This window comes from Sorex fumeus, unplaced genomic scaffold (genome assembly GCF_029834395.1).
Source record: "Sorex fumeus unplaced genomic scaffold, SorFum_2.1 ptg000037l, whole genome shotgun sequence".
Classification (NCBI taxonomy): Eukaryota; Metazoa; Chordata; class Mammalia; order Eulipotyphla; family Soricidae; genus Sorex; species Sorex fumeus.
The window spans coordinates 14846261-14869738 of record NW_026606094.1 but is presented as its reverse complement, the minus strand read 5'-3'; the positions used below and the strand labels follow the sequence as shown (position 1 = coordinate 14869738).

The following is a 23478-nucleotide window of genomic DNA, read 5'->3' as shown; positions in this document are numbered from 1 at the left end:
TCTGTATCATGGGAAGCTATTGGTGGACTCCACAAGAATTTTCAGCCCGTGGCATATTCGATATGCCAAAAACAGTAACAAGTCTCACAATGGAGACATTACTGGTGCCCGCTCAAGCAAATTGATGAACAACAATTTGCTCAAGCAAATTGATGAACAGTGCAGTGCAGTGCTACCTACTTATTCTATCTACCTGTAGAGATGATCAGGAAAAAGAAATAGCAATATGAGAACTAACTACCATCCATGAATTTCCAGCTTGCTTCCTACTAAGCTAAGGTACATTATTAATATGTCAATATCCAGAGACAAGTGTTAGTTATTCACCCCAGGAGGGTCACTCTTCTGAACTCACTTCACCTGAGTACATGAGGAATAGAGAGTAAATTCTGTTTTAACCATACTATGGGACTGGAGAATAAATTTTAAAAGTAAAAACCTGGGGCTGGAGAGATAGTATAGGGTTTAAGTAATTGTTTTGCATGTGCCTATATTGGTTCCATCCCAAGCACCACATATGGTCCCCCCGGGCACTGCTAGAAGTGACTTCTGACTACTGTCAGATGTGGTATCAAAACAAACAAAAAGAGCCTCTTGAAAATTCAGGAATAGAAAGGCTTCAAAATCTTTAGATTGCACCACTGAAGGAGGAAGCCCTCAGAAACACATTCTTACAGAGGATATTGCACTCTTTTTCCATGGAATTGCAGATATCCCCCACCCTCCAGAAGCAGAAGCAGTTGTCAACTCCTTGGGTGGTTGTTAAGGACTTTTATTTTCTGACCAAGCTGTGCTGGAGCGATAGCACAGTGGTAGAGCATTTGCCTTGCACGCGGCTGGCCGGGCCGACCCAGGTTTGATTCCTCCGCCCTTCTCAGAGAGCCCGGCAAGCTACCGAAAGTATCTCACCCGAATGGCAAAGCCTGGCCAGCTACCCATGACGTATTTGATATGCCAAACACAGTAACAACAAGTATCACAATGGAGATGTTACTGGGCCCACTTGAGCAAAATCGATGAACAGCCGGAGGACAGTGCTACATCCTTATTATCTGTTCATCATTTCAGAATTGTTCTCTTCCTTTTCCTCTTTGCTTCCTTGAGTGTATCACTTTACTCATTCTCTGTCCTTCATACAACCGATGTACCTAACTTGCCTAACTTGCAGTTACCTCTAGGAGCCTGTACATTTTCCTATTCACTCTCTGTCTTCCCCCCTCCCCACCCTCTCTGATTTTGTGCTTAACTGTATTTCTTTTTGTTTTGAAGACAGCTTAAGGTGTTAGGATTCTAAAGTTGCTGGTGATTTTCAAGAACCATCACACACTTCAAAAAGAGCAGGAAATTGCTAAATCATTAGGAGCACTTTTCCATTTAGTGAAATTACAACAGAAAACCTGAATTTCAGGGGCGTATCTCCCATTTTTTAAGGAAAATTTCCCTTGTGAGGCAGGACAGATGAAGAGCTGTATTAATTTCTGTTCTATATCTTTATTCATGCATGATTATAGTTGATTTTCAGCTCTAACTTTCTCTTTCTCCTTTCCCTAAAAATATTTCCCTGCCTGTCCTGGCCCTCCTTAGCAATGCTGGGATTTACCCAGATCTTGGGACATTTCTTGATTCATCAGTCAACACAGATCTGCATTTTACTAGTGCTGTTACTCTGAAGATGCTGCATCCCCGTTGCAAGAAGGGATACATCTTTTTTGTAGTTGGTCTTGAAGGGTATTGTAGCAGCTTCTTTGGATGCTAAAGATAAATCTTCATTTTCTGACAAGTTTCCAAAGACTAAATTGTTGGTTTGTTACAAGAAATGTGAGACATTGTTCTTCTCTGTGAGAGCAGTTAAGAATAAATTATTTTTGTATTAAAAAGCATAAAAGTGATAATATAATCATCAAAACATATTTAAGACATATGTTAAATACTTCTTTTTAGTCTCTCCCCCCTCTTCATTTTAAAGACTAAGATCTTAGTAGGTCCATATTCATACGAGCTCTTGTATGTTGTTTTGGTATTGAGAATATATTTATTTGGGCAGGCAGGAGGGAGAGCCATTAGACTTTTAGAATTGTTTGGCCTAGAAAAGATTCTCCTCTATCCTAAATTTCTATTCAACTCTATTTAGCCCTTAGACCAAATGTCTAAGCATACAGCACAGATTTTGTAGCTCTTGTGTGTTGCTGTATAACTTTCAGCTCTCGAACCTCTTCATGTTGTGTGTTGACGCTTTCTCCATTGAACAGCCTCTCCACAATTCTCCATTCCCTGATCTTTGAGTAATAGCTGTTCAGTGCATGAGCTTCATGAGTGTGGATGCCTCATCTGAGTGGAATCAAGCAATATTGACTTCCCTGGCTGGCTGATTTCTCTTAGCATAATGTCCTCTAAGTTCATGCATACTGATGCTCCAGACAAGATGTCCTTGTTTTAAAAAACTTCATTTGGTTTTATCTTAGAGACTCCATTTTTTTTCTCCATTCATCTATTAATGGACATTTAGGTATTTGGTTTTTATTTTTGTTTTCTATTTCTGACTGTGGCTCACACTGAACATGGGTTTGCAAATATCTCTTTATGATCCTGTTGTCAGAAGCTGGAGTGATTGTACAGGAGTCAGGGTCCATGCTTTACATGTAGCTGACCCAGTTTCAATTCCCACCGGACTATCACCTGGGTATAGTCTGGAGGCTTCCGAACACTATTGGGCTCACATGGGTAAAATCTTCAGTACTACAGGCAGCATCTCATTGTCTGACCCTAGCATTGAACCACTGACCTATTAAGCTGAGAGTTACCGAACCCCATCCTTCCATACCCCACCCCCACTCCCTGTCTCCTCAGCATTATTTGGAAGGATCCTCCCTACAACCAGTTCTAATTGTTACTCTTTGGATGAATTTCTTCAAGTGGCACATGGTACTAATATTTTTAGTGTGTTTGTGGTAGGGTGGGGATGGAGGGGGCTAGGCTATAAGACTACATAGTGCTTAGGGGATATTTCTGACTCTATCCTCAGGAGTGTCCCCTGCAGTGCTCAGGACCATATGTGATTCTGGGGATTGAACTGAGGTGATCACATGTAAGGCTAGTGTCCTGCCTTATGTAGCATTCCTTCATACAGTTTATATGATTACGTCAGCATTTTACATTTCCATTAAGAATACACAAGGGTTCTAGTTCTTGTTCACACTTTTTATTCTCTCCTATTTTGTAATGCCATCCGGATATGTGTAAGATAATCCTTCGTTGTTATTTTTGGTTTGTATTTGCCTCGTGATCAGTAACATTGAACATCTTTTTATGAATATGTTAGCCTGCTGTATTGTGTTGTTTGGAGAAATTTTACAAATCTTTTGTGCATTTAAAATCTTTCTTTATTTATTTGACTAATTGTAGGGGTTTCTGATAAATGCTGAATACTTATCTCTTTCAGAGATAAGTTTTGCAAATATTTCACTCATTCTATACATTTTTTCCTTTTGTTTTTATTCCTTTGTTTCCTTTGCTATGGAGAAACTTTTGCTTTTTTGTATTTCCATTTGTCTGTTTTTGCTTGCGTTGCCTCTTCTTTTCATGTCCTTGTCAATAACTTGATGCCAGGATCAGTGTTCCATGCTTTTCCCCACATGTTTTTTTATTCTAGTTTTATAGTTCTATATCTTATGCTGAAGTGTATATGGTGTAATTTTATTCTTTTGTATGTGGTTATTCAATTTGACTCTAATCTTCTCCCACAAATGGTTGAAAAAAAAAATGAATGTATCAGGTTGGTGCTAGGTTCCCCATGCTCTGAAAGATTTTTTTTTACCAACAGAGAAGCCTGAGTTTAATGGTATATTGAAATGAGGACCTAGCCAAATTGATATCCCTTTTATAAAATTTGTTTTTGTTGAGGATATTCATTTTTAAATTATAAATCTAAGAATATAAAAAATGAGAAAAATGGAGATGAAAGAATGAAAAAGATTATGATAGAATATCAATTCTACTAAAAATTTACATTTTGGGGGGAAAATGCTCATCTAATGCTAATATATAGTGGCTAATTTCATGGGGATTTTTAGAGGCTTTTGGGGGGAAAGCATCCTGGTAATTGTATATGCTAATGGAGTACCCACAGGACCTTGTTAAAGTGATGGAAATTCTATTTCATGCAAACACTAACGCAATCCTCCCTTTATATCTTGGGAAGCTGATTGACAGAGTATAAAATTGCTTTTTAATCCAATTTAGGAAACAAAATGTGTAGTGAGTTTTTAGCATTTAAAAGTGCTTGAAGCGTGGAAGCAGAAATTCAAAATACCCTGGCAGATTGTCTATGGTATTGTATATCAATGGTACATTTCAGAAATATTATTTCAATATACGTTTCTTTGAATTGAGTCATATTTTGTTCCAAGGCTTTTTTGGATTAGAGGGAAGAAAATGCACTGTGGAAACATGACCCAGAAGAAAATGAACAGAAACCAGTCCTCATCCACATTCCTCAAGAACAGAAAATGTTCTCGAAAGTCTCTTCCCTCAACAGAAACACCATAACTGTGCCACTCTCAAGGTCACTCCCACCCAGCCGACAAACGCCTTTGACCTCTTGTCACATCTTATGGTGTTTCATCTCTTTACTTCATCATTGGGTCCTACTTACTACTTTTTCTATTTGAGACCATTTGGGCTTGAGACAGTGTCACCTTGTGCCTCCATGTCATCCCTGCCTGTCCTCAGATCTGTTCTCTGCAGAAGCCCCAGCCACTGCTCTCCCACTTGAAGTCCCCTGGCCATCTTATGCATGTGCACAGCTTCATCGTGCTCCTCTCCCACACCACCCACTCCCCTCTCTCTAGCCTCTCTACCAGACTGCAGACCTGCTTACACCATTCACTTCAAGCCGGCACCCCAGGGATTCTTAAAGCATTTTTCAACAGGTGTTACTTTCTTGCCACTAAGCCCCTTCCTCCTCCAAAGGGTTTTATCCAAGCTACTGATCTCACATTTCTTCTAACTTTTGTAAGTGAAAAAGTTCCAAGTCACCCATGATTTCTTCTCTGCCCTTGGATTCAGATCCTGGGGGAAATCCTTTGTAGCTGCCCCCTCACTAGGATGGAGTAAGGTAGAAGCTTCTCGAAGCATGTGCTGATTTCAGTCTCTTCTTGTCCAGTCATCCCCATTTCTTTCAAAACCACGCAACCTTGAGAGAGCATGTAATGACCCACTTCTCAATTTCCTACTGCAGTAGTTTTCAAAAGTTTGTTCCCAGGAGCCATAAGCATCCCACAGACCTCTCTCAGACACCTAATAGTTCTGCTTTGTGTTAATATCACAGATTCTAAGTTTCTTCTAATCTTCTGAAAACATTTTTTCTCCATTTCAGGGTAAAGGACACACAACCTACTTTTCTTGTGTCACTCCCTGGGAGTATAGCTTAGAGCCTGAGTTCAAAATCAAGATGAAAGATAAGTACCAGGAGGTTTATCCCAAGGATTGGAGGCTAGCCGCACAGTCTAGGGGTAAAGGCAGCTCAGATAGAGAAGGGAGCACCAAATAAAGGGTGTTGGGAAGATCTGCCCAGGATGGGAGATGCATGCTGAAAGTAGACTATAGACTGAACATGATTGCCATTAAATTCCTCTTTTGCAAACCACAGCACCCAAAAGGAGAGAGAGAACAAAAGGAAACGCCCTGCCATAGAGACAGGGTGGGATGGGGGGATGGGGGATGGGAGGGATACTGGGATTAGTGGTGGTGGAGAATGGGCACTGGTGGAGGGATGGGTACTCGATCTTTGTATAACTGAAACCCAAGCACAAAAATGTGTAAGTCTACAACTGTACCTCACAGTGTTTCTCTAATAAAAATTTAATAAAAAAAATCAAGGTGAAGATACAGTAGCTTTGTACCCCTCCAACATGTTGTAAACATCAACATTATTCTAAGCACATTACTTAAACTCCAATAAATCAAAATAAAACACAAAATTCAAAATTCAACTTATAAATTAGGAGGCATCCCCTTAGCAAACTTCTTCCCAGTGCCCCTATTTTCCCATCTATAAAACAGGAGTAGGAATATTTGCCCCCTCCCATGATTTGAAGGACTGCTTAAGATAATGGCTGGTGCTTTGTGTGTTATGTGCACAGTCAGTGTCATCCATTAGTATCACTAGTATTCAAATGCTATCAGGTTAAGAATATTATACCTGTTGGTAGTTTGCTCCCGCTATTCAGCCTTGTTGGTGGCGTGGAACCCCCCCCCAACCCCCCCGCATCTTTGCACAGAAGATTCTTTTTTATTTAATAGGTCTGACTTCTGGTTCCTTTTTTCTCTGGTGCTCTCTTAGAAATAATGCTCTTCATTTACATTCTAAGAACTAAGTATATACTTCTGTCAACGGAGTCATATTGAATTTTACTGTTTGTCTGTACATACATATACAAACATGCACACCTGAAAAGATTGTGGATCACAAAGGTAGGGACCTGGCCAGGTGTCCACACCTTCAGGTGAATTGTGGATGCTTCCATATTAGGCCGTCAGAGTACATTGAAGCTCTCCCATGCCTTCACTTGAAATACACTATGGAAACTTCCATTTTTTTTAATGAAAGAGGGATTTATTGAATAAATAAGTGAGCCTACAAGAAGCAGTTGCCTCTTGGAGAGGATCCCCAATGTATTACAGATCACCAAGTTTAATATGGCAGTTCTCTTCAGCTGATCTGCTACTGCAATAAAATTGCTGAAATATTTCATGTAGAAGTGGAACAAACCATATGATACACACACACCCATACACAGAGCATTTTCCAACAGTAATATTAACTTCATCACTTTGTTGCCATCAGAAGTTGCTACTATTTAGTGAATCCTGTTTTCTAGGAACTGTGTGAATTCTTTGCACATATTTTCTTATAGAATATTCAAAATGCCTTTTAGGAGCCATACTGGGAACCATTTGTCTCCTGAGATTTTAACAGTGACACCCAACTCCTCCACCTTCCATGCTGGGGCTGGCCTGGCCCTGAGCCACCACTTTGTCAAGCTCCTTTCCTGGTATGATAAACCCACAGGCTCATGGGTGTGGTGGACCCCACAGCATCCTGGGAGTAAGAACCCTGAGCACCAGGCCCAGGGAGAGTCCCAGAGGGGACAGGAGGCCTCAGATGCTGGGGAGTCCTCCCCATTAGCCCCAGTGCACAACTCTTGGTTCAGCAGTTTCCATCCCAGAGCCCCTGAAAAAGAAGGAGGGCGCCACCTTGTCATGAACCATCCATAAAGTACTTCGTACCTCTCCCCAAAAGTTAACAACAAATACATAGTTTTGTTATTCTGATTTAGCAGATGAGCAAAGTGAAGTTAAGAAATAATAATAAAAAATAAAACCTGACATCTAAGATCTCATCACTGATCTTTGAGCCAGGATTCAAATAGTGATTCTAAGTGGCAGAGGTCCGATGAGAAGAAACGCTGTAAGAGGCGTGTGGGCTGAGACACTGTGCTCCCCTTTCCCATCAACACGTGGCCTGAGGGAGATGGAGATATGCTGCTTTCCTTACTTTTGTCCTCTGTGTCAGAGTTCAGAGGTGATGCTGAAACTCAAGTATATAATATGTCTTCCAAAAAGCACTAGTTTTATTCTTTAACCTCTTTAAAAACGTCCCATCTAGGCTCACAGCCTGTTTCACAACCAATTTCACCAAGGTTCTATAAATGCTCTCTCTAGCTAACTTTGCTGTTTGTTGATATGGTAACAGCAACTGAGGGAAGTATAGAATATGAACTTGTATTACTGTAAGCTTATATTGTACACACACACATACACACACACACACACATATTCACTGTCACTGTCCTCCTGTTGTTCATTGATTTGCTCGGGCGGGCCCAGTAACATCTCCATTGTGACACTTGTTACTGTGTTTGGCATGTTGAATATGTCATGGGTAGCTTGCCGGGCTTTGCCACACGGGCAAGATACTCTCGGTAGCTTGCTGGGCTCTCTGAGAGGGACGGAGGAATTGAACTCGGGTCGACCATGTTGTCTGTGTGCAAGGCAAACACCCTACCCGCTATGCTATCGTTCCAGCCCATATATATATATATATATATATATATGTGTGTGTGTGTGTGTATATATATATATATTAGGACTGAAAATATACTCCCAATAATATAATCTACTATATTTGATAATTAAACATCATGAACATTTTCCATGCTAATAAATATTTTTCTACTACCCAATTTGAGGGGGACCAACTTGACAGCTATTAGCAAAATGTGCTGTGATTTAATTACCTCATTCTTTCACATTTTGTATATTCCTGTATCTTTGCTAATAGTTTTCCTATACCTTCTGTTATTTGAAAACCAAACATAGGCGGTGCTGAATTTGTTCCTTGGCATATATTCCTATGGTAAAGGATAATTTGGGGATCATTTTCACTCAACTAGGTATAGAACTTAAAGAGCTAAACAGAAGAATTAAGACCTGAAGAGGTCCTCTGAAGGCCATCTCTGTTTTGACAAGTGAGCCAGCCTCAGCTCAGTGACATCTATGAGCAAGCAGTGTTTGCACCCTAAAGTTGAAGCAATCAGCTTTCCCTTTATGTGTTCAAACATTATATATTAGGCATATGGAACTGGATTCTGACACAAATCAATGTTGAAAAGATGCTTCCGAAAACTTGAGAAGCTTGTACTTCAAGATCAATGTTATTCGAGAATCTGGAAGGGAAGTTAGAGGCAGGATGGTAGGCAAGATAGCCCAGAATGCTGGCTTAGCTAGTAGTAGTCAAATAATTATTATAGACGGGGGAGATTATTCTCTCATTTGTGAGCAACAGTTACTCTAATTGATTTCTGCATACTTGTGGATAGGGATCTGCCCTCTTCCATTTATTTTTCGCCTGACAAGTAAGATGTGAAATGTTGTTCCATGCCTTTCTAATTTAAATGTTGCACATGTTGAGAACTGATCTTGCCAGCCATTTTAAGGCTGGCCAAAAACATAACACATTGTTGTTATTAACCTTCATCATTTGGGTGGAGCCAACATTTTGTTTGGAACTGTACAGGAGTCTGATTCCCCTTATAGGCATAACCTATTCCTTCCATAAAGTAGGTGCAGCGAGAAGGCAGCTAGATTTCCTTGGTCAGTTGCTTTGATAGACTCATGAGGGTGACTGCGCTAGGGATGTTCTCTTTGCAAAGCCTCCTTGAAAAGTGAGGTTTGCTCCTTTAGAGTAATGTGTGTGTATATATATATATCTGTGTGTATGTATACATACATATATATATCTATATACATATATATGTATATGTGTGTGTTGTATGATCAATCTGCCCATGCAGAAAGATCAGAGGAAGCTTAAAGTATAAGCAGCCATTACCACAGGGCCCACATTGGAGGTGGAGGACAATGTCCTTGAAGCCAAATGTACTGTGTCCAGCCTGCACACTGAGTAATCCATCTCTCGCACACACACATACATACTTCTATTTTCCAAATATATGCTTATGCCCTACTGGACAGAAATGGTTTTAAAATGGATTTTTATGTTCTTACATTTACTGTAGCTTCTTGTCCTATTGTGTATTTCCGATCCAGAGTAGGTTTCACATTTCTGTCATAGGGCATCTAAGAGTTATTTTATGTTAAAAATTGTCTCTGTTACTTGAGAATTGGGAGCTTCTGTGCCCTGTCCAGTAGGACATTTTGTAATATTAGAAATGTTTTCTTTATAATCTAGTATAGTATATCTGTCACTCTATGCAGCTCTAGAGGACTTGGAATATGACTAATTGACTTGATAGCTGAAGTTTTCATTTTATATTAATTGATTTAAATGTAGTTATCTGTGGCTGAGGACTGCATATTGGACAAAACAGACCTATAGTGTCCTTTTGTAGTTAGTTTTCTGACACCCCAGGCTCCTGACACACATGTCTGCATACACGCATGCACAGAGTTCTCCCTTAATCCAGACTCTTCCCCAGTTTTTCTTGACTTCCACCCCCAAATATATATGCCGAACAGGACATTTCTTCACAGATACGAGTCCTAAAGGATCCTGAGACCAAGAGAAGATATTTTTGCATAAATACTTAATGAAATTATTTAATAGTTTGTCCTTATTATATAAATACCGGCATTGTAATGTACAATTTTCTTCCAGCCTCAATCTGGCTCTCAGAAGCCTGTTTCTATATATCGGGGACACATGTACTAGTGGTCTTCATATTGAGTTGGTGTCAACTTCTATATAGTATGATCCTTTTTATTTAAAAATTGACATTTTGGGGCCAAAGAGAGTATAGGAGTTAAGGTGCTCGCCTTGTAGTCAGCCATCCCCAATTCAATCCCTGGCACCACATATGGTCCCCTGAGTACCGCCAGGAGTGAGCCCTGATCAGAGAGACATGTGTAAGCCCTGAGCACCACCCAGTGCACCCCCATTATCCCCAATAGACAATGTGGCAGGAGGGATGGCTTTAGTAATTATTAGAAACTCCGAAACCAAAATCTTACCCAAGGGCTCTCATTCGGCAAGAAAATTTCCATTTTCTACTTGATGATTTTTAAAAGTGACCAAACGATCTTCCTTCTTTCCTTCTGTAACTCTCTCTGAAACAGTTTAGAGAGTCCACAGTATTGTACAAGTTCTGTGTCTTTCTCATAATTCATAGCCTTGGGGTCTCTCATGCTCATCATGTGCAGTAACAACATTGTATTCGCTTCTGTTAAGGTACCAAAATGATAAGAGGATCTCGGCCTAAAATCCATCCTTATAATTATGATTGATTTTTTAATTGTAAATATAGTGTTAGTTGCATAATTCAAGAATCATGACTTTTCCCACCATATTTTTGTCTTGGATTGTTGTAAAGTGAGATGGAGGAGAAAATGAGTAACTTGTAGCGCCCAAAAGATCATATGACCCCAAAGTTCTTTTGGAGTGCCTGCTTGCGAAGTACCCATCCAGGTCATAAACTCTTTTGCTGGACAGGTCAGGAAATAGGAAAGACTCCTGTACAGGCCGTTCATTGAGGAGGATTCTTTCTCCCACTCACCCCCATATGTGTGGGTGACGTCACAGTGCGTCAGCACCTCTGGAGTGTCTCTCTCCCTTCTCCCTTCCCGACTCTTCCACTTTGAAGGCAGAGGCTTGGGCATTTAAACATGAGACCAGACTGAGAAAAAGTCATTTGTTGAACCAGATTATCAGGATGTGCCCTCCAGACCCATACTGGACAGTACAATCCCAAACGTGCTGCCAAAAGGAGAGGAAGTGTAAAGACGAAGAGTACAAAGCTACCACCAGGTGCAAATGAAATAGTGAGCAGCGCTTCGCCCTCAGCATCCTCCACACCAGGCTCTCCACTCTCCTTGCAGTCTTTTTTTTTTTCCTTTTTGGGTCACAGCCGACGATGCACAGGGGCCACTGCTGGCTCTGCACTCAGGAATTACTTCTGGCGGTGCTCAGGGAACCATATCGGATGCTGGGAATTGAAGCCAGGTCGGCCGCGTGCAAGGCAAATGCCCTACCTTCCTGTACTATGGCTCCAGCCCCATTCCTTGCAGTCTTTCCTAAATTCCACCGGCTGATCGTTAGCGATTTCTTTTCACGGCACTTCCTTCTGTGTTTGTCCGGTTCTGTTAAACCCCTTCCTTCTCATCTGCTAACCTTCATTGTAAAGAGGGTGTGCAGGTTGTTGCCTGGGGGTGACTGCTGGCAATACAGTCTATGTATGTGTGTTGGGGTAAATAAGAGTGATCATAGAAAAGCCGGTCAACAAAGAGAAACTAGGGCTGGAGCAATAGCACAGCGGGAAGGGCATTTGCCTTGCATGCAGCCAACCTGGTTCTAATCCCATATGGTCCCCAAGCACCGCCAGGGGTAATTCCTGAGTACAGAGCCAGGAGTAACCCATGAGCATCACTGGATGTGAACCCCCTCCCCCCAATAAAGTAACATTTTCAAATATAAAACACGATTTTAAATTAATTTCACTTTCCTTGAGGGGGTATGTTTGGGGGGCCACACCCAGAGCTGTTCATGCCTCACTCAAGGTTCAGGGAACTTAAGGGTTATTCCTGACAATATTTGAAGGGCTGTAGGTGGTGGCAGAGGTCCAACTAAGTTGGTCACATCCAAAATAAAACAAAAAAAAGTAAGCCCAGCTGGTTTATCTCTCCAGCATAGTTTTTCTTCTAATTCTATAGAAAGAGCACACAGACAAGACAGACAGGCAGACACACACACACACACACACACACACACACACACACACACACACACAGACAGAGAGAGAAACATAGTCTTCTCTGAGCACCCAAGAAGTATTACCTGTTTTTGTCCTGTATTTCCACCTCTATGATAAAGATAGGAATCGAGAATTACCAAAAAGGATCTAAAAGAGCATTGTAGTTTGATTCTGTATTAATTCTTCCATTAGGTCTTTCTGTGCTCCAAGTGTTTTCAGAGAACTGGGTCTTTTCTTTGATAAGTTTCCTGTAAGGAAAAAAAAAACAGTGAACAGGATAAGAAATCTCCAGATTTATTATCTGCAATTAATCTGAGAGCTAGTGCTATTGGTTTAGCTGTATGATTTCTTAACTTTAATGTGTCCACTTTATATACCTATGTTCTCTTATAAAAATATACCGCATTATTGTATTCTACGCTTTCCTTTGCTGTATATATGTGTTCTTTGATTAGAGTATATTAGGCTGAAAATATCGTATCAGACATCAGTCTAAACACTGGATTGTTGGGTAGTTTAGGACTTGCCTCCAAATGTATTTATAAGGTTGTGGGTTTGATTGAGATACTTCTGAGTGGTGGGCTTCAGGGAAGTCAACCTTTGTTTTTAATTACTATTTATTAACATATCTGTCTCCTGCCTGTTGTTTTTTTTTTCCAGTATCTACTAGAAATGAAAAGCTTAATCCTCCCCCCAGAACATATCCTGAAGAGAGGGGACAGTGAAGCAATAGCATACGCGTTCTTTCATCTGGCACACTGGAAGCGGGTGGAAGGGGCTTTGAATCTTTTGCATTGTACGTGGGAAGGCAGTAAGTAATTTTCTTCCTTTGAAACTTTCTTTTAAAAAGCATGAAAAGATGCTGAGATTCACCTGTTCATGATGAATAATGAAGATTTGCATCTCTATATAGCGCATCTTCCCTGTGAAGTTCCATCTCTTAGAGCTGGCTAATTACTTAAGCGCCCCATCCATCCAGCTCCATCCAGCTCGGCAGTTATGGTGGGTGTTGCTGAGATGATGTCATCTCTAAGCTCGGAAAGGGGCCTTGAAACATGGCATGGCAGGGGAGGAATCTGAACTGTTCTGGATGAACAGCACTCTGCATCTGAAAGCCTTTGTAGATCTGAACAGCTCCTGGGCTCATGGTTTGAAGGTAGACCGCACCTGGGCTTCGCCTATCCCTCTTGACAGCTCTTCTGGAAGGGCTGGCGGAGGAGCCATGGTTATCCTCCACTCGAGGCACTAGATTAGCCTGACACAAGAACAGCGGTTATTCTTCCAAACGAGTGCAAGTGATAAGTAAACTTAGGGCCCTTGTGTTTGGTCCAGGTGTCACTTTTATGTGTTAATGAATGAATAACTACTTGACGGTGTATGGTAAGTCCCTCTGAGCAATTGTAAATGCAATCATTCTGGATAGAAGGAGGGTCACATGGCCAGTGAACTAGGTTTCCTGCCCTGCAGAAGCATCTGGTTAGAGGAGTAGCCAGCAGCTTATAGCAGCTGCCCAGTGATTTTCCACAGGGGCGAAGTCTATAGGGTGGAGTAATTACCAGTCATCTTATGAATAGCAGGAGATTCAAACCAAGCCCCAAAGAAGTAAGACAGTATAAAGCAAGGCCACCGTGTAAGGAAGTGCCGCCGTGTGGATTGTTTGGGAAAATGTGAATTGAGATAAAAGGTCCAAGCAATCCTTGGACAGCATGTACGGTGGACACTGTTATCAGGAATTTAAACAAAGCAAGTACGACATGTAGCACGGGTGTTGTTGTTTTCCCTCTCCTGGGGAAACAAAGCAATAGATGGTATGAATCTTCTGACATTTTGTTTCTCCCCCTTGGTTCACCCTTACTCTGATCAGCCTCACAAATAAATGTCTATTCAATCCTTTTCACTCTGTTTATCTTCGCTGCTTCCATTTTCATTTTGATAATCTTCATCTCCTCCCTTTTCCTGCCCTTCCCTAACCCAGCAGGAATCCAAATTGGTGCAGGAAGGGAGTAGGGGTAGCCAAAAGGGATAGGGCAAAAGTAAGTTGACAGAGGTGAGACTCAGCTGATTGAAAGGGTTTTTTTTCTTTTTTTTTCTTTTTGCTTTAAAACCATTTCTACAGCAAATTAGTAGTGGGTCTACTTAAATAATTTACTGTTTGTCACTGAAGAGCTGTTGATTTGATCACGGCTTCCACCCCCACCAGCTGAATGTAATAACACACTCCAGGTGTCCCAGGCCTGGTATTTGGAGATGTTAAGACATAACACACACTGCTCAGGGCATGCATGGGCGTGCGTGCAAACCTCTCTGGGTTAGGTTTATTGTTGCATTTAAGGTGTTCTCTCCAAATGAGACAAAGGGACTTTTTTATTTAAACATGAGAAAAAGACAGCAAGGCCCCAGCAAGATTGAACATGAAAAGCCTCACCTAGTGTTAGTTATGGAAAAATCAAATATCCAAATTGGCTCACCATGTAAGAACATACTTAGGGATTGGCATCTTGGAAACCTAGTAACAAGAGCTTATCGGGTGGATCTGATTGATAAGAAAGTTACCAGTTCTTTAGGAAGATTCAAAATAGAGAGGGCCTAGAAGGGATAGAGACCAAGTATTTGGAATAGAAGATGCATGAAATAAATACATAAAATCCCGTGAGGAATAACCAGAAACTCTGTTTAGGAACTCTTTACGGTAAGCCAACAATAATGGGGGAAATACTCTGAAACAACTGGAAAGGAGAATAAGATTGTGAGAAAGATAAAGTGGAAGAGAGTGGGCTCCAGAATCAAGGTATTGGAGGCGAGCATAGATTATTTATTTTATTTTATTCTATTTGCTTTTTGAATCATACCCGGCAATGCTCAGGGGTTACTCCTGGCTCATGTACTCAGGAATTACTCCTGGCAGTGCTCAGGGGACCATATGGGATGCCGGGGATCGAACCTGGGTCGGCCGCATGCAAGGCAAATGCCCTATTCGCTGTGCCCCAGGCATTGACAATTTAGATGGCCAGTATGCTTTTGACAAGAATGAGAAAAGGAGATGGCCTTCTGGACATAAAACATTAGAGTTGGAAACTTTGAGTTGAGTTCTACAGGTAAGTAGGAAGCACTGTGGGAAACGATACATTGCTATTCGGGCTGCGAGAGAAGAATCAGGCCATTCCGTTTCAGCCAAGAGCACTGGGAACTTGTAGGTATCAGTGTTTCAGGGGAAGCAAGGCCCTCAACATGCTCTTGGGGAAGCAAGAATCTTGCCCTTGCTCGCACAGCTATGTAGCTGACAAGAGAGTTTTGCTTTTCCGTCAGTTCCCAGCTAAGCCTCCTTGTTCAAGCGCCCCCACAGAGTCACTGAGCTCAGTGACTAATGGAATAGTGAGCAGCCACTGCTAGTAGCACCGCACAGAAATCCATGTTTGCTTTGCCTCCCTGCTCTTTTCTGGAAAACCATCCAGTTAGCCTTTGCTCAGTAGCTTAAGCATAAGCAGATCCATCATTCTGAGACTTCTGTTCAGAAGCCCTGACAAGGGTATACTAATTCTAGCTGGTTTCTTTCTAGCATTTAGAAAGTTAATCATGCAATACAAAACTCCACTTTTGTTACTGAATATTGACTTAAACTATTTTTTTTTTGCTTTTTTTTTTAAGTGACCACACCCGGTGATGCTCAAGGGTTCCTCCTGGTTCTGCACTCAGGAGTCACTCCTGGCAGTGCTCGGGGAACCATGTGGGATGACAGGGATGGAACCCGGATCGGCTGGATGCAACAATGCCCTCAAACATTGTACTATTGCTCCAGCCCCTGACATCACTGTATCACTGTATCACTGTCCTCCTGTTGTTCATCGATTTGCTCGAGCGGGCCCAGTAACATTGTGAGACTTGTTACTGTGTTTGGCATATCGAATATGTCACAGGTAGCTTGCCAGGCTTTGCCGTGCAGGCGAGGTACTCTCGGTAGCTTGCCAGGCTCTCAGAGAGGGGTGGAGGAATTGAACTCCAGTCTTCCAAGTTGGCTGTATGTAAGGCAAACACCCTACACACTGCACTATCACAGTCCCTGACATAAACATTTTAAATATAGAATAGGCCCGGTTCTATTTTTTATAAAATTCTCTGTATAAGGAAAGCAAAGAGACTAGCATACACCTTTATGTAAGACAATATTTCTTTATTTGCTTATATTCTTCAACTTTTTTTTTTTTTTGGTCACAACGAGCAATGCACAGGGGTTACTTCTGGTTCATGCACTCAAGAATTACTCCCTGCGGTACTTGGGGGACCATATGGGATGCTGGGAATCGAACCCAGGTTTGCCGCATACAAGGCAAATGCCCTACCCGCTGTGCTATCACTCCAGCCCCATTCTTCAACTTCTTATAAGAAATATATGTCTGTTTCTTACAGACAAAAACCAGAGTGTACGTGTGCCTGTATGTATGCACAGATATATAGAAAAGTTATCTCTCATTAATATTTTGGTTTTTTTTTTTTAAATAGAAAGACCAGCTTTGTTTTGACAAAGCTGTTTGGGGAAAGAATTAACACGGCAGCTTCAGACCGTTGTACAGAGTGAAATCCACTCTGTGTCCATGTGTAGACTTGGGTCCATGCTAACTGAAATGAAACTGAGGCTTCGATGAAACAGAAGCTTTTAAATAGCAGGACTTGGATTACCTACACGTGGAATTTACGTCACCAGGATTTTGAGAACGGTGAGGCTCTGCTGTGGAATGCCACCGCCCTGCCCTAGACTGGGGAGCTTCAGGGCAGGTGCAGGGAGAGCAGCAGAAACTGAGCCCCTCCCTCTCCCCAAGGCCCGTCGGCCTGTCCCTGACTGCGTGTGTCTGCACACAGGAGCCTGCACTTTCATCACTAGACCACGTGGTGGCACCTTTTGACATCTGCAGCTTCAAGGTTCTCCTTTAAATCATTTTTTGGCATTCTGAAATTAAAGGCCATTCCCCAACTCCCTTCCAGCCTCTTCTTTTTCATTAGAAAGGGAATTCATGAGATGAAAGTAACTGTACCTAATTTCACCTTCCACTCTCCACGTTCGCCAGGTCCCATGTTAAAAATAAATATATGATTGTTCTTCTAGTTTGTCTTTTGGACATTAAAAACGTACCTTATTTCTGTCAAAGCAGTTGCTTAAGGCAGGAGATGGAGGTACGTTTCTTTTTTTCCCTGGATTTTTAATGAGTATATTATGTTGGAGCATTATACATCTCATGGAATTAAGTGAATTTCCCACTCCCACCAATCAGACTGAAATAATTTATTTTTTTCCCCCTTTCTTCTTCGTCGTCTTCTTTTTTTTTTTTTTTTGTAAAACCCCAAACTCCAGCTGATGCATGGCAGAGATTGTTTGGGTTTGAAACATATGGTGGTTCAAAAAAAAGAGAGAGAGAGAGAGAGAGAGAGAGAGAGAAAGTTCTCAACCACAAATACATCAGCATTTCAAAGGTTTCTAAAATGTTTGATTCATCACTGTCCCAGCCCCTGAAATTACACAACATGTTCTTCAAAGTCAAGATAATCAAGTAAGGGGAAAAGTTTTCATTTACAAGACTTAAAATTAAGTTTCTTTGTTCATTACAGAGCTGCCACCTTATCTGAATTATACTTAAACACTGTAGGTTCTGGTTATCCTCATACACACATACACACACCAGCACAAATCTGAGTTGAATATAAAAAACGTATATGAATGAGGAATTCACTTAATCTGGATCTTATTTACAAGCATTGCGCCTTATGGGGCCCTGTTTTAAATGGCACATCTTCTGTTTTACCTGCATTAAATACAGGTCTTATCTCCCTCCTACCTTGATTTTTACAGGAGTCTCTTTGCCTGTATTTATTTTATAAAGCTGCTCGTCTGCTGACCGAAACTGAACTTTGAGATTTAATTCTCAAATTCTATATATCAGAGGGTTGGTATTCCATGGGGTAAATCTCTTAGGCTTTCTTTGTTTCCATTTTTTTTACTTGACCAAGTGAAATTATTTTCTTTTTGGAAATTTTCCCCACACCTCCCCCCGCCCAACACACACACCACCGCCACCACTACCCCAAAGAGCTCACTAAATAATGTATAAGATTTGAAGGTGGTATTTTTTCGGGGGCCTCGGAGTATTTCCTTTGAGAGTAGAAAGTGGCCCATTGTTGAAGCATAGGATGAAATTCTGATTCTAATTTATTCTCTTTGAACCTAATGATAAATGCTTCTTGCTGTAAGAGGTGGTCCTTTGGGCATTTCCTCTAACCAAACCTTTCCTACAAATGGTTGGCATCATTTGGACAGCTAAAGAGAAACCCCTGCCCCCACCCCACAATCCCATCAATCTAAGTCTGGATTTTATAACTTGAAAGAGAGCAATGGTCAACTAATAAAGACACTGGTCATGACTAACACGCATAATTTTTGGTAATGGTCCAGTGATACTTCCATGCTGACTGCCCCATAGAACCAGGTAGCTCCTGCTATTGATTTGGTCTTGGTGACTGACCACAGTATGAACATTTTTTAAATTCCTGATTGTACATTAACTTGTTCATTTTTTAGATAATAAGCATGCATTGAGTCTTCTTTTTGTTCTGACCATTGTTTTGGAGATACCGAAGTGAATAAGACCCTGAAAGGTTGTGGGATAAACATTTTATTATGTAATAATAATATGTTATTATTGTATAATAATGTAATAAGACATATATACACACTCCCATATACCTGCACACACACATGCATGTGTGTATACAGTATGGAGCCAAGCAGCATAGTTGTGAAGGGAAGGCCAAACTGTTAGAGCATTGAGAATCAGTAACAAAAAGCTAGTGAATCTGCTGTAAAACTCTAGAATTTCTTCTTAAAATTGGAATGGAATGTCATTTAATCTAACCAAGGGAAAGTGACTTTCCAAGACCACATAACTAGATAGTGAAAGAATGTAGATCAGAAGAAATCCAGTCTTTTCCCTTCTGAATTTTCATTGCTGTTGTACTCAAATGTCTCACTGAATCTTCAGTGAGACAGATAATCTTCACCAGCAGTTACCTGCACTGCCTGCAAAAGTGGGAATATAAAATATCTTCTCTTTGATGATTATTTTCCATGATATTATTTGCATTTCTGTTTAGAAACATGCAACATTAAAAAAAATAAGTTGGGACTGAAGTGATAGCACAGCGGATAGGGTGTTTGCCTTGCACGCAGCCGACCCGGGTTCGATTCCCAGCATCCTATATGGTCCCCCGAGCACCACCAGTAGTAATTCCTGATTGCATGAGCCAGAAATAACCCCTGTGCATCGCCGGGTGTGACCCAAAAAGCTAATAATAATAATAATAATAATAATAATAATAATAATTTATAGAATGGCCCAGTTAAGTAGGAAGTTAGATTGAGTAGAACTAGAAGATGAAGAGAAAACTTTTATTGAGTCATCAGGTACTGTGTTTTGACACTTTGACCTATGCTGTTATACCTCTGATGGTCTCTTCCAGCTCTGTGTATTCTCATTTGCCCCAACTCAGAGACTAGAATAGGTTAGTGACTTGCCCAAAGTCATACAAGTTCTTAGCTCATTTCAGCTCAGTTCCTCCTCTTATTCTCACCTCCACTGCCCAGGCCCACCATTGATGGGCACAGCCCCTGGCATCCTCCTTCCAGGAACTGGCTCATGTATTTTCGTAATTATTGGTTCAATTCTCTTCTTAGGCCGCTGGCTATGGCCTCAGTCAGCAAAGGCACTGTGTGTTCAGCCCTCCTTCCCACCCCTGGCGCAAAAGGAAAACCCTCCTGCTTTGAAGAGATGGAGTTGGGATTCAGACTCAGTTCTCATAGTGACAAGTGACCTGTCTCTCTATTAAGGTCTCTGTGTTCCTCTTTGAAGAGGGAGAATAAAGTTTAAAAAACTGAATAAAAATAAAGAATCAAACAAAATGTCAAAATACCAAACATCACCTGCTATCCCATGTATAGAAGTGTATAGGATGAGAGGTCCTTACAGGTCTTTGTGGGGATGGGGAAATAACTTATCCATGCATCAATTCTATCAGTTCTTCCTTTAGTTCAGTTGACTTTTTATGTGGTGTTGGTACGTAGTCTCTGCAGGACACGGTTCTGAATGGAGCCAAAACATCTGGTCCAGGATAGAAGATTCATTAGATCCCAGTTTCATCTTGACCCTTCAACAAAGCACATCTGAAATCATGATGGGGAAGGTAATGACCCACAAAGGAAAAGGTAGAAACATCATTTTTCTACCATAGAGTATTTCTAAATAGTCCAGCATTTGGGCTTGTTTTTTTTTTTCACTTTTATTTTTTAAACAAGTACATGAACATTTTAAACTTCATTGAAATGTTTGGGGTTCTTTTATCACTTTTGAGAGGTTTATAATCACTTATAAATCTAATGAAATTCACAGAATAAATAAAATGAACTTTTTTTGCACTGCCACATCATAGGTTGGGTTCATACTTGAGCTTACAAGGTTTCTGAACCTTGTCGGCCCAAGGTTTCCTGGGAGAGGCCACGTGTTTTTGCAGTGAGAGGAAGCAGGAGATGGGAGGTGAAGCTGGCAGGGTCTGCATCTGCTCTCTCCAGCCCTCTGCTTATCTCACACTTTGCTGGACCCTGCACAACAGGGTGGGTAAAGGATAGAATTGCCAGCAGAGATTGTATTTACTTTTGTTTAGTGATGCCAGAAGTCTTAATATTTTATGAGCTCAATGTAAATGACAACTGATATGAGAGATTTTAAGAGCATCATAATATGCATCTTTTTCATTTGGGGTGGGAGTAATGCAGAATGTGTGTGCGTGTGTGTGTGTGTGTGTATGTGTGTGTGTGTGTGCTCTTTTTAAATTCCACATAATCAGCATCGCCCTCCACCCTCTCCAAAAGGACCAGAAATGATTAGAAGAGAAGCACTAATTTGATGCACAAAATTCTGTCTGTGAGCCAAATACTGGAGTAAGAAAATTTTGGCATCTGGTTAAAAAAATATATATATATACATATATATATACATATATATAAACACCAACCAACCATTTGATACCTATAGTTGTAGACTCTCAAAATTTTGTACTCCTATATCTTATTTCAATTTTTGAAATACGAAGTGCTTCACTCCCTCGAGTGCCAGCTTCTGTCCATTTTGAACAAAATTTAGCATTCACACTTTATAGCCACTTTGAAAATGGAGGATTTCCTTCTGTCAGAATCTGAATTACAGTTGCTCTGTTACATGTGGAAAATATGGATTAAAAAAAATAAACACAAAAAAAAATCCAACTTCCACGCAGGATTTTCTCCATTTGGGGGGGTGCTTTTCTAGGGGCATCATTTATCAGCAATGGTAGTCCTCCCTGAGAGGTTGCAGTTGGAATGTGAGTGTCCTGCTTCCTGGGAGAGATTTTAATGTTCACCCTGTGAAAGGCACTGGGAGTTTTGGGTCGTGGGGGTGTTGTTTTTTGTTTTGTTTTGTTTTTCCTCCTGGCGGTCTCCTTCTGCTGAGAGGGTGGGTGGTGATCCCAAGGGACGGGAACCTGTACAGGGAGCTCCTTTCTTGCACTCGTGGGCAAAAGTCATCTTTGTTTGCTTGAAAGAGGTCTGATTGAACTAGAGTGAGCCTTTCATTTTAAGAAGAGCTCAAGTCCCGGGTGTTTTTAATGTTTTAATCTCTGTTTAAGAGGTTTCTGTAACGAGAGGAAAATTGATAACACTTTTACCTCAGCAAACTGCCAGCAAACTGGCTCTGCTCTAATCCCACGTTTCTAGTGATTTATATTCTCCGTGGCAATGTGCTGTAACCTCAGAGTGATACCGCTGTGGTGCAGATTGACTGCATTCCAAATGCTGGAATCACATACATAATGTTTTTACTTTTAAATAATATTCAGACACCAGAATAAATACCATATGTGCACTGATGGCTGGTTACAATAGAACCTTGTCATTTCTTGGGAGGGAGAACATTCTTTGTTTCTGATTCCTGTTTGAAATGAGTATGCAAAAGATAAATATGTACATTGACAGCATTCTGAGACGGGCGTAGGTTAATTACACAGTCGAGGAGGTAGCAACGAGGCCTTGAAGTGGAGCATTTACCACAGCCAAGAGCACTGTGTTGCTCTCTTGGACAACATTAAGATAAGGATCTTTCGTTCCATGGCCTTCCCGAAGCAGGGCTGCATCTCCGTGTTTCATATCTTATAGTGTGCTGCCACAAAAGGTGACTGTGGAAGAAAAAAGTGACCTCTCTGAACACATTGCATGCTGATGACATTGTACCAGGGCGAGTAAGAAACCAGAAAATGGGAAGGGATGGAGTGATGGGAAATCCGTATTTCAGTGTGATACCTAATGTTATCCAATAGCACAGAAGGAGAGTGAGTTTTGGTGCCCTGACACCATCAACAGGCAGATAATCAATCTCTCCAGATCCACATTTTGTCCCACATGATAGTGAAGATTTAAACATTTTATACAATTTAGAAATACCTCCCAAATCCTGCATTTTTACGTTTCTGTTTTTATCCATCTTGGTTGGAATTCTAATCTACCTTGACATAGTTTTTTATTTTTTGGGGAAAAAAAAGACAAGCTAGAATGCCTTTCATATTTCTACATCTGCAACAAGCTCCAAGAAGTCAATATACATTTGCTTCTTGGGGGAGCATTCCCATCCAGATTTGTGTTATGACCATCAGCTAAGCTCTATTGAATTAGTGTTTGTAACATTTTAATAATATTTTGTAGATGAGGGAACCCTGGGCATTAGAATTGATGGCTTCCCTATTCCTTTGCACCCTCTGCTCCACCCAATTCTGTGAGGTTTGCCCAGAATATATAGTGTGAGATTAATGTATGAGTCATCCATCCTAATGCATCGCTCACAGTTTATCTGGCACATGGCTCAGGGTAAGCCCTGCATCCTTCCCGGGAGTTACTGTAGAAGTGTTTTCCATTATTTAAAAAAATGCTCAACCCCCGCACCACTCCTCCTCCCTCCTTTTTTTTTTATTTTGAAGTTGAGAAATTACAAGGCAAATATTAAACCTTTAACCTTGCTGTTTCTCCTTTTCAGCTTTCCGGATGATCCCATATCCCTTGGAAAAGGGTCATCTTTTTTATCCTTACCCCATCTGCACAGAAACAGCAGACCGAGAGCTGCTTCCATGTAAGTCCCACCTTGCCATCTCC

At 41.0% G+C, this 23478-nt stretch overlaps 1 protein-coding gene across 6 annotated transcripts in view; it reads left to right on the top strand.

Annotated features, from left to right (window-relative positions):
* ST7 (suppression of tumorigenicity 7) overlaps positions 1 to 23478 on the top strand; it is a 309460-nt gene that overhangs the window by 273738 nt on the left and 12244 nt on the right. For 5 of the 6 annotated variants that reach the window (XM_056117971.1, XM_056117969.1, XM_056117970.1 and 2 more), the window contains 2 exons: positions 12927 to 13077; positions 23363 to 23455. In XM_056117971.1, the coding sequence (XP_055973946.1) occupies positions 12927 to 13077; positions 23363 to 23455 (244 nt within the window). Of the gene's footprint in view, positions 1 to 12926; positions 13078 to 23362; positions 23456 to 23478 lie in introns of those variants that run through there. The other variant, XM_056117973.1, reaches the window with a different exon arrangement.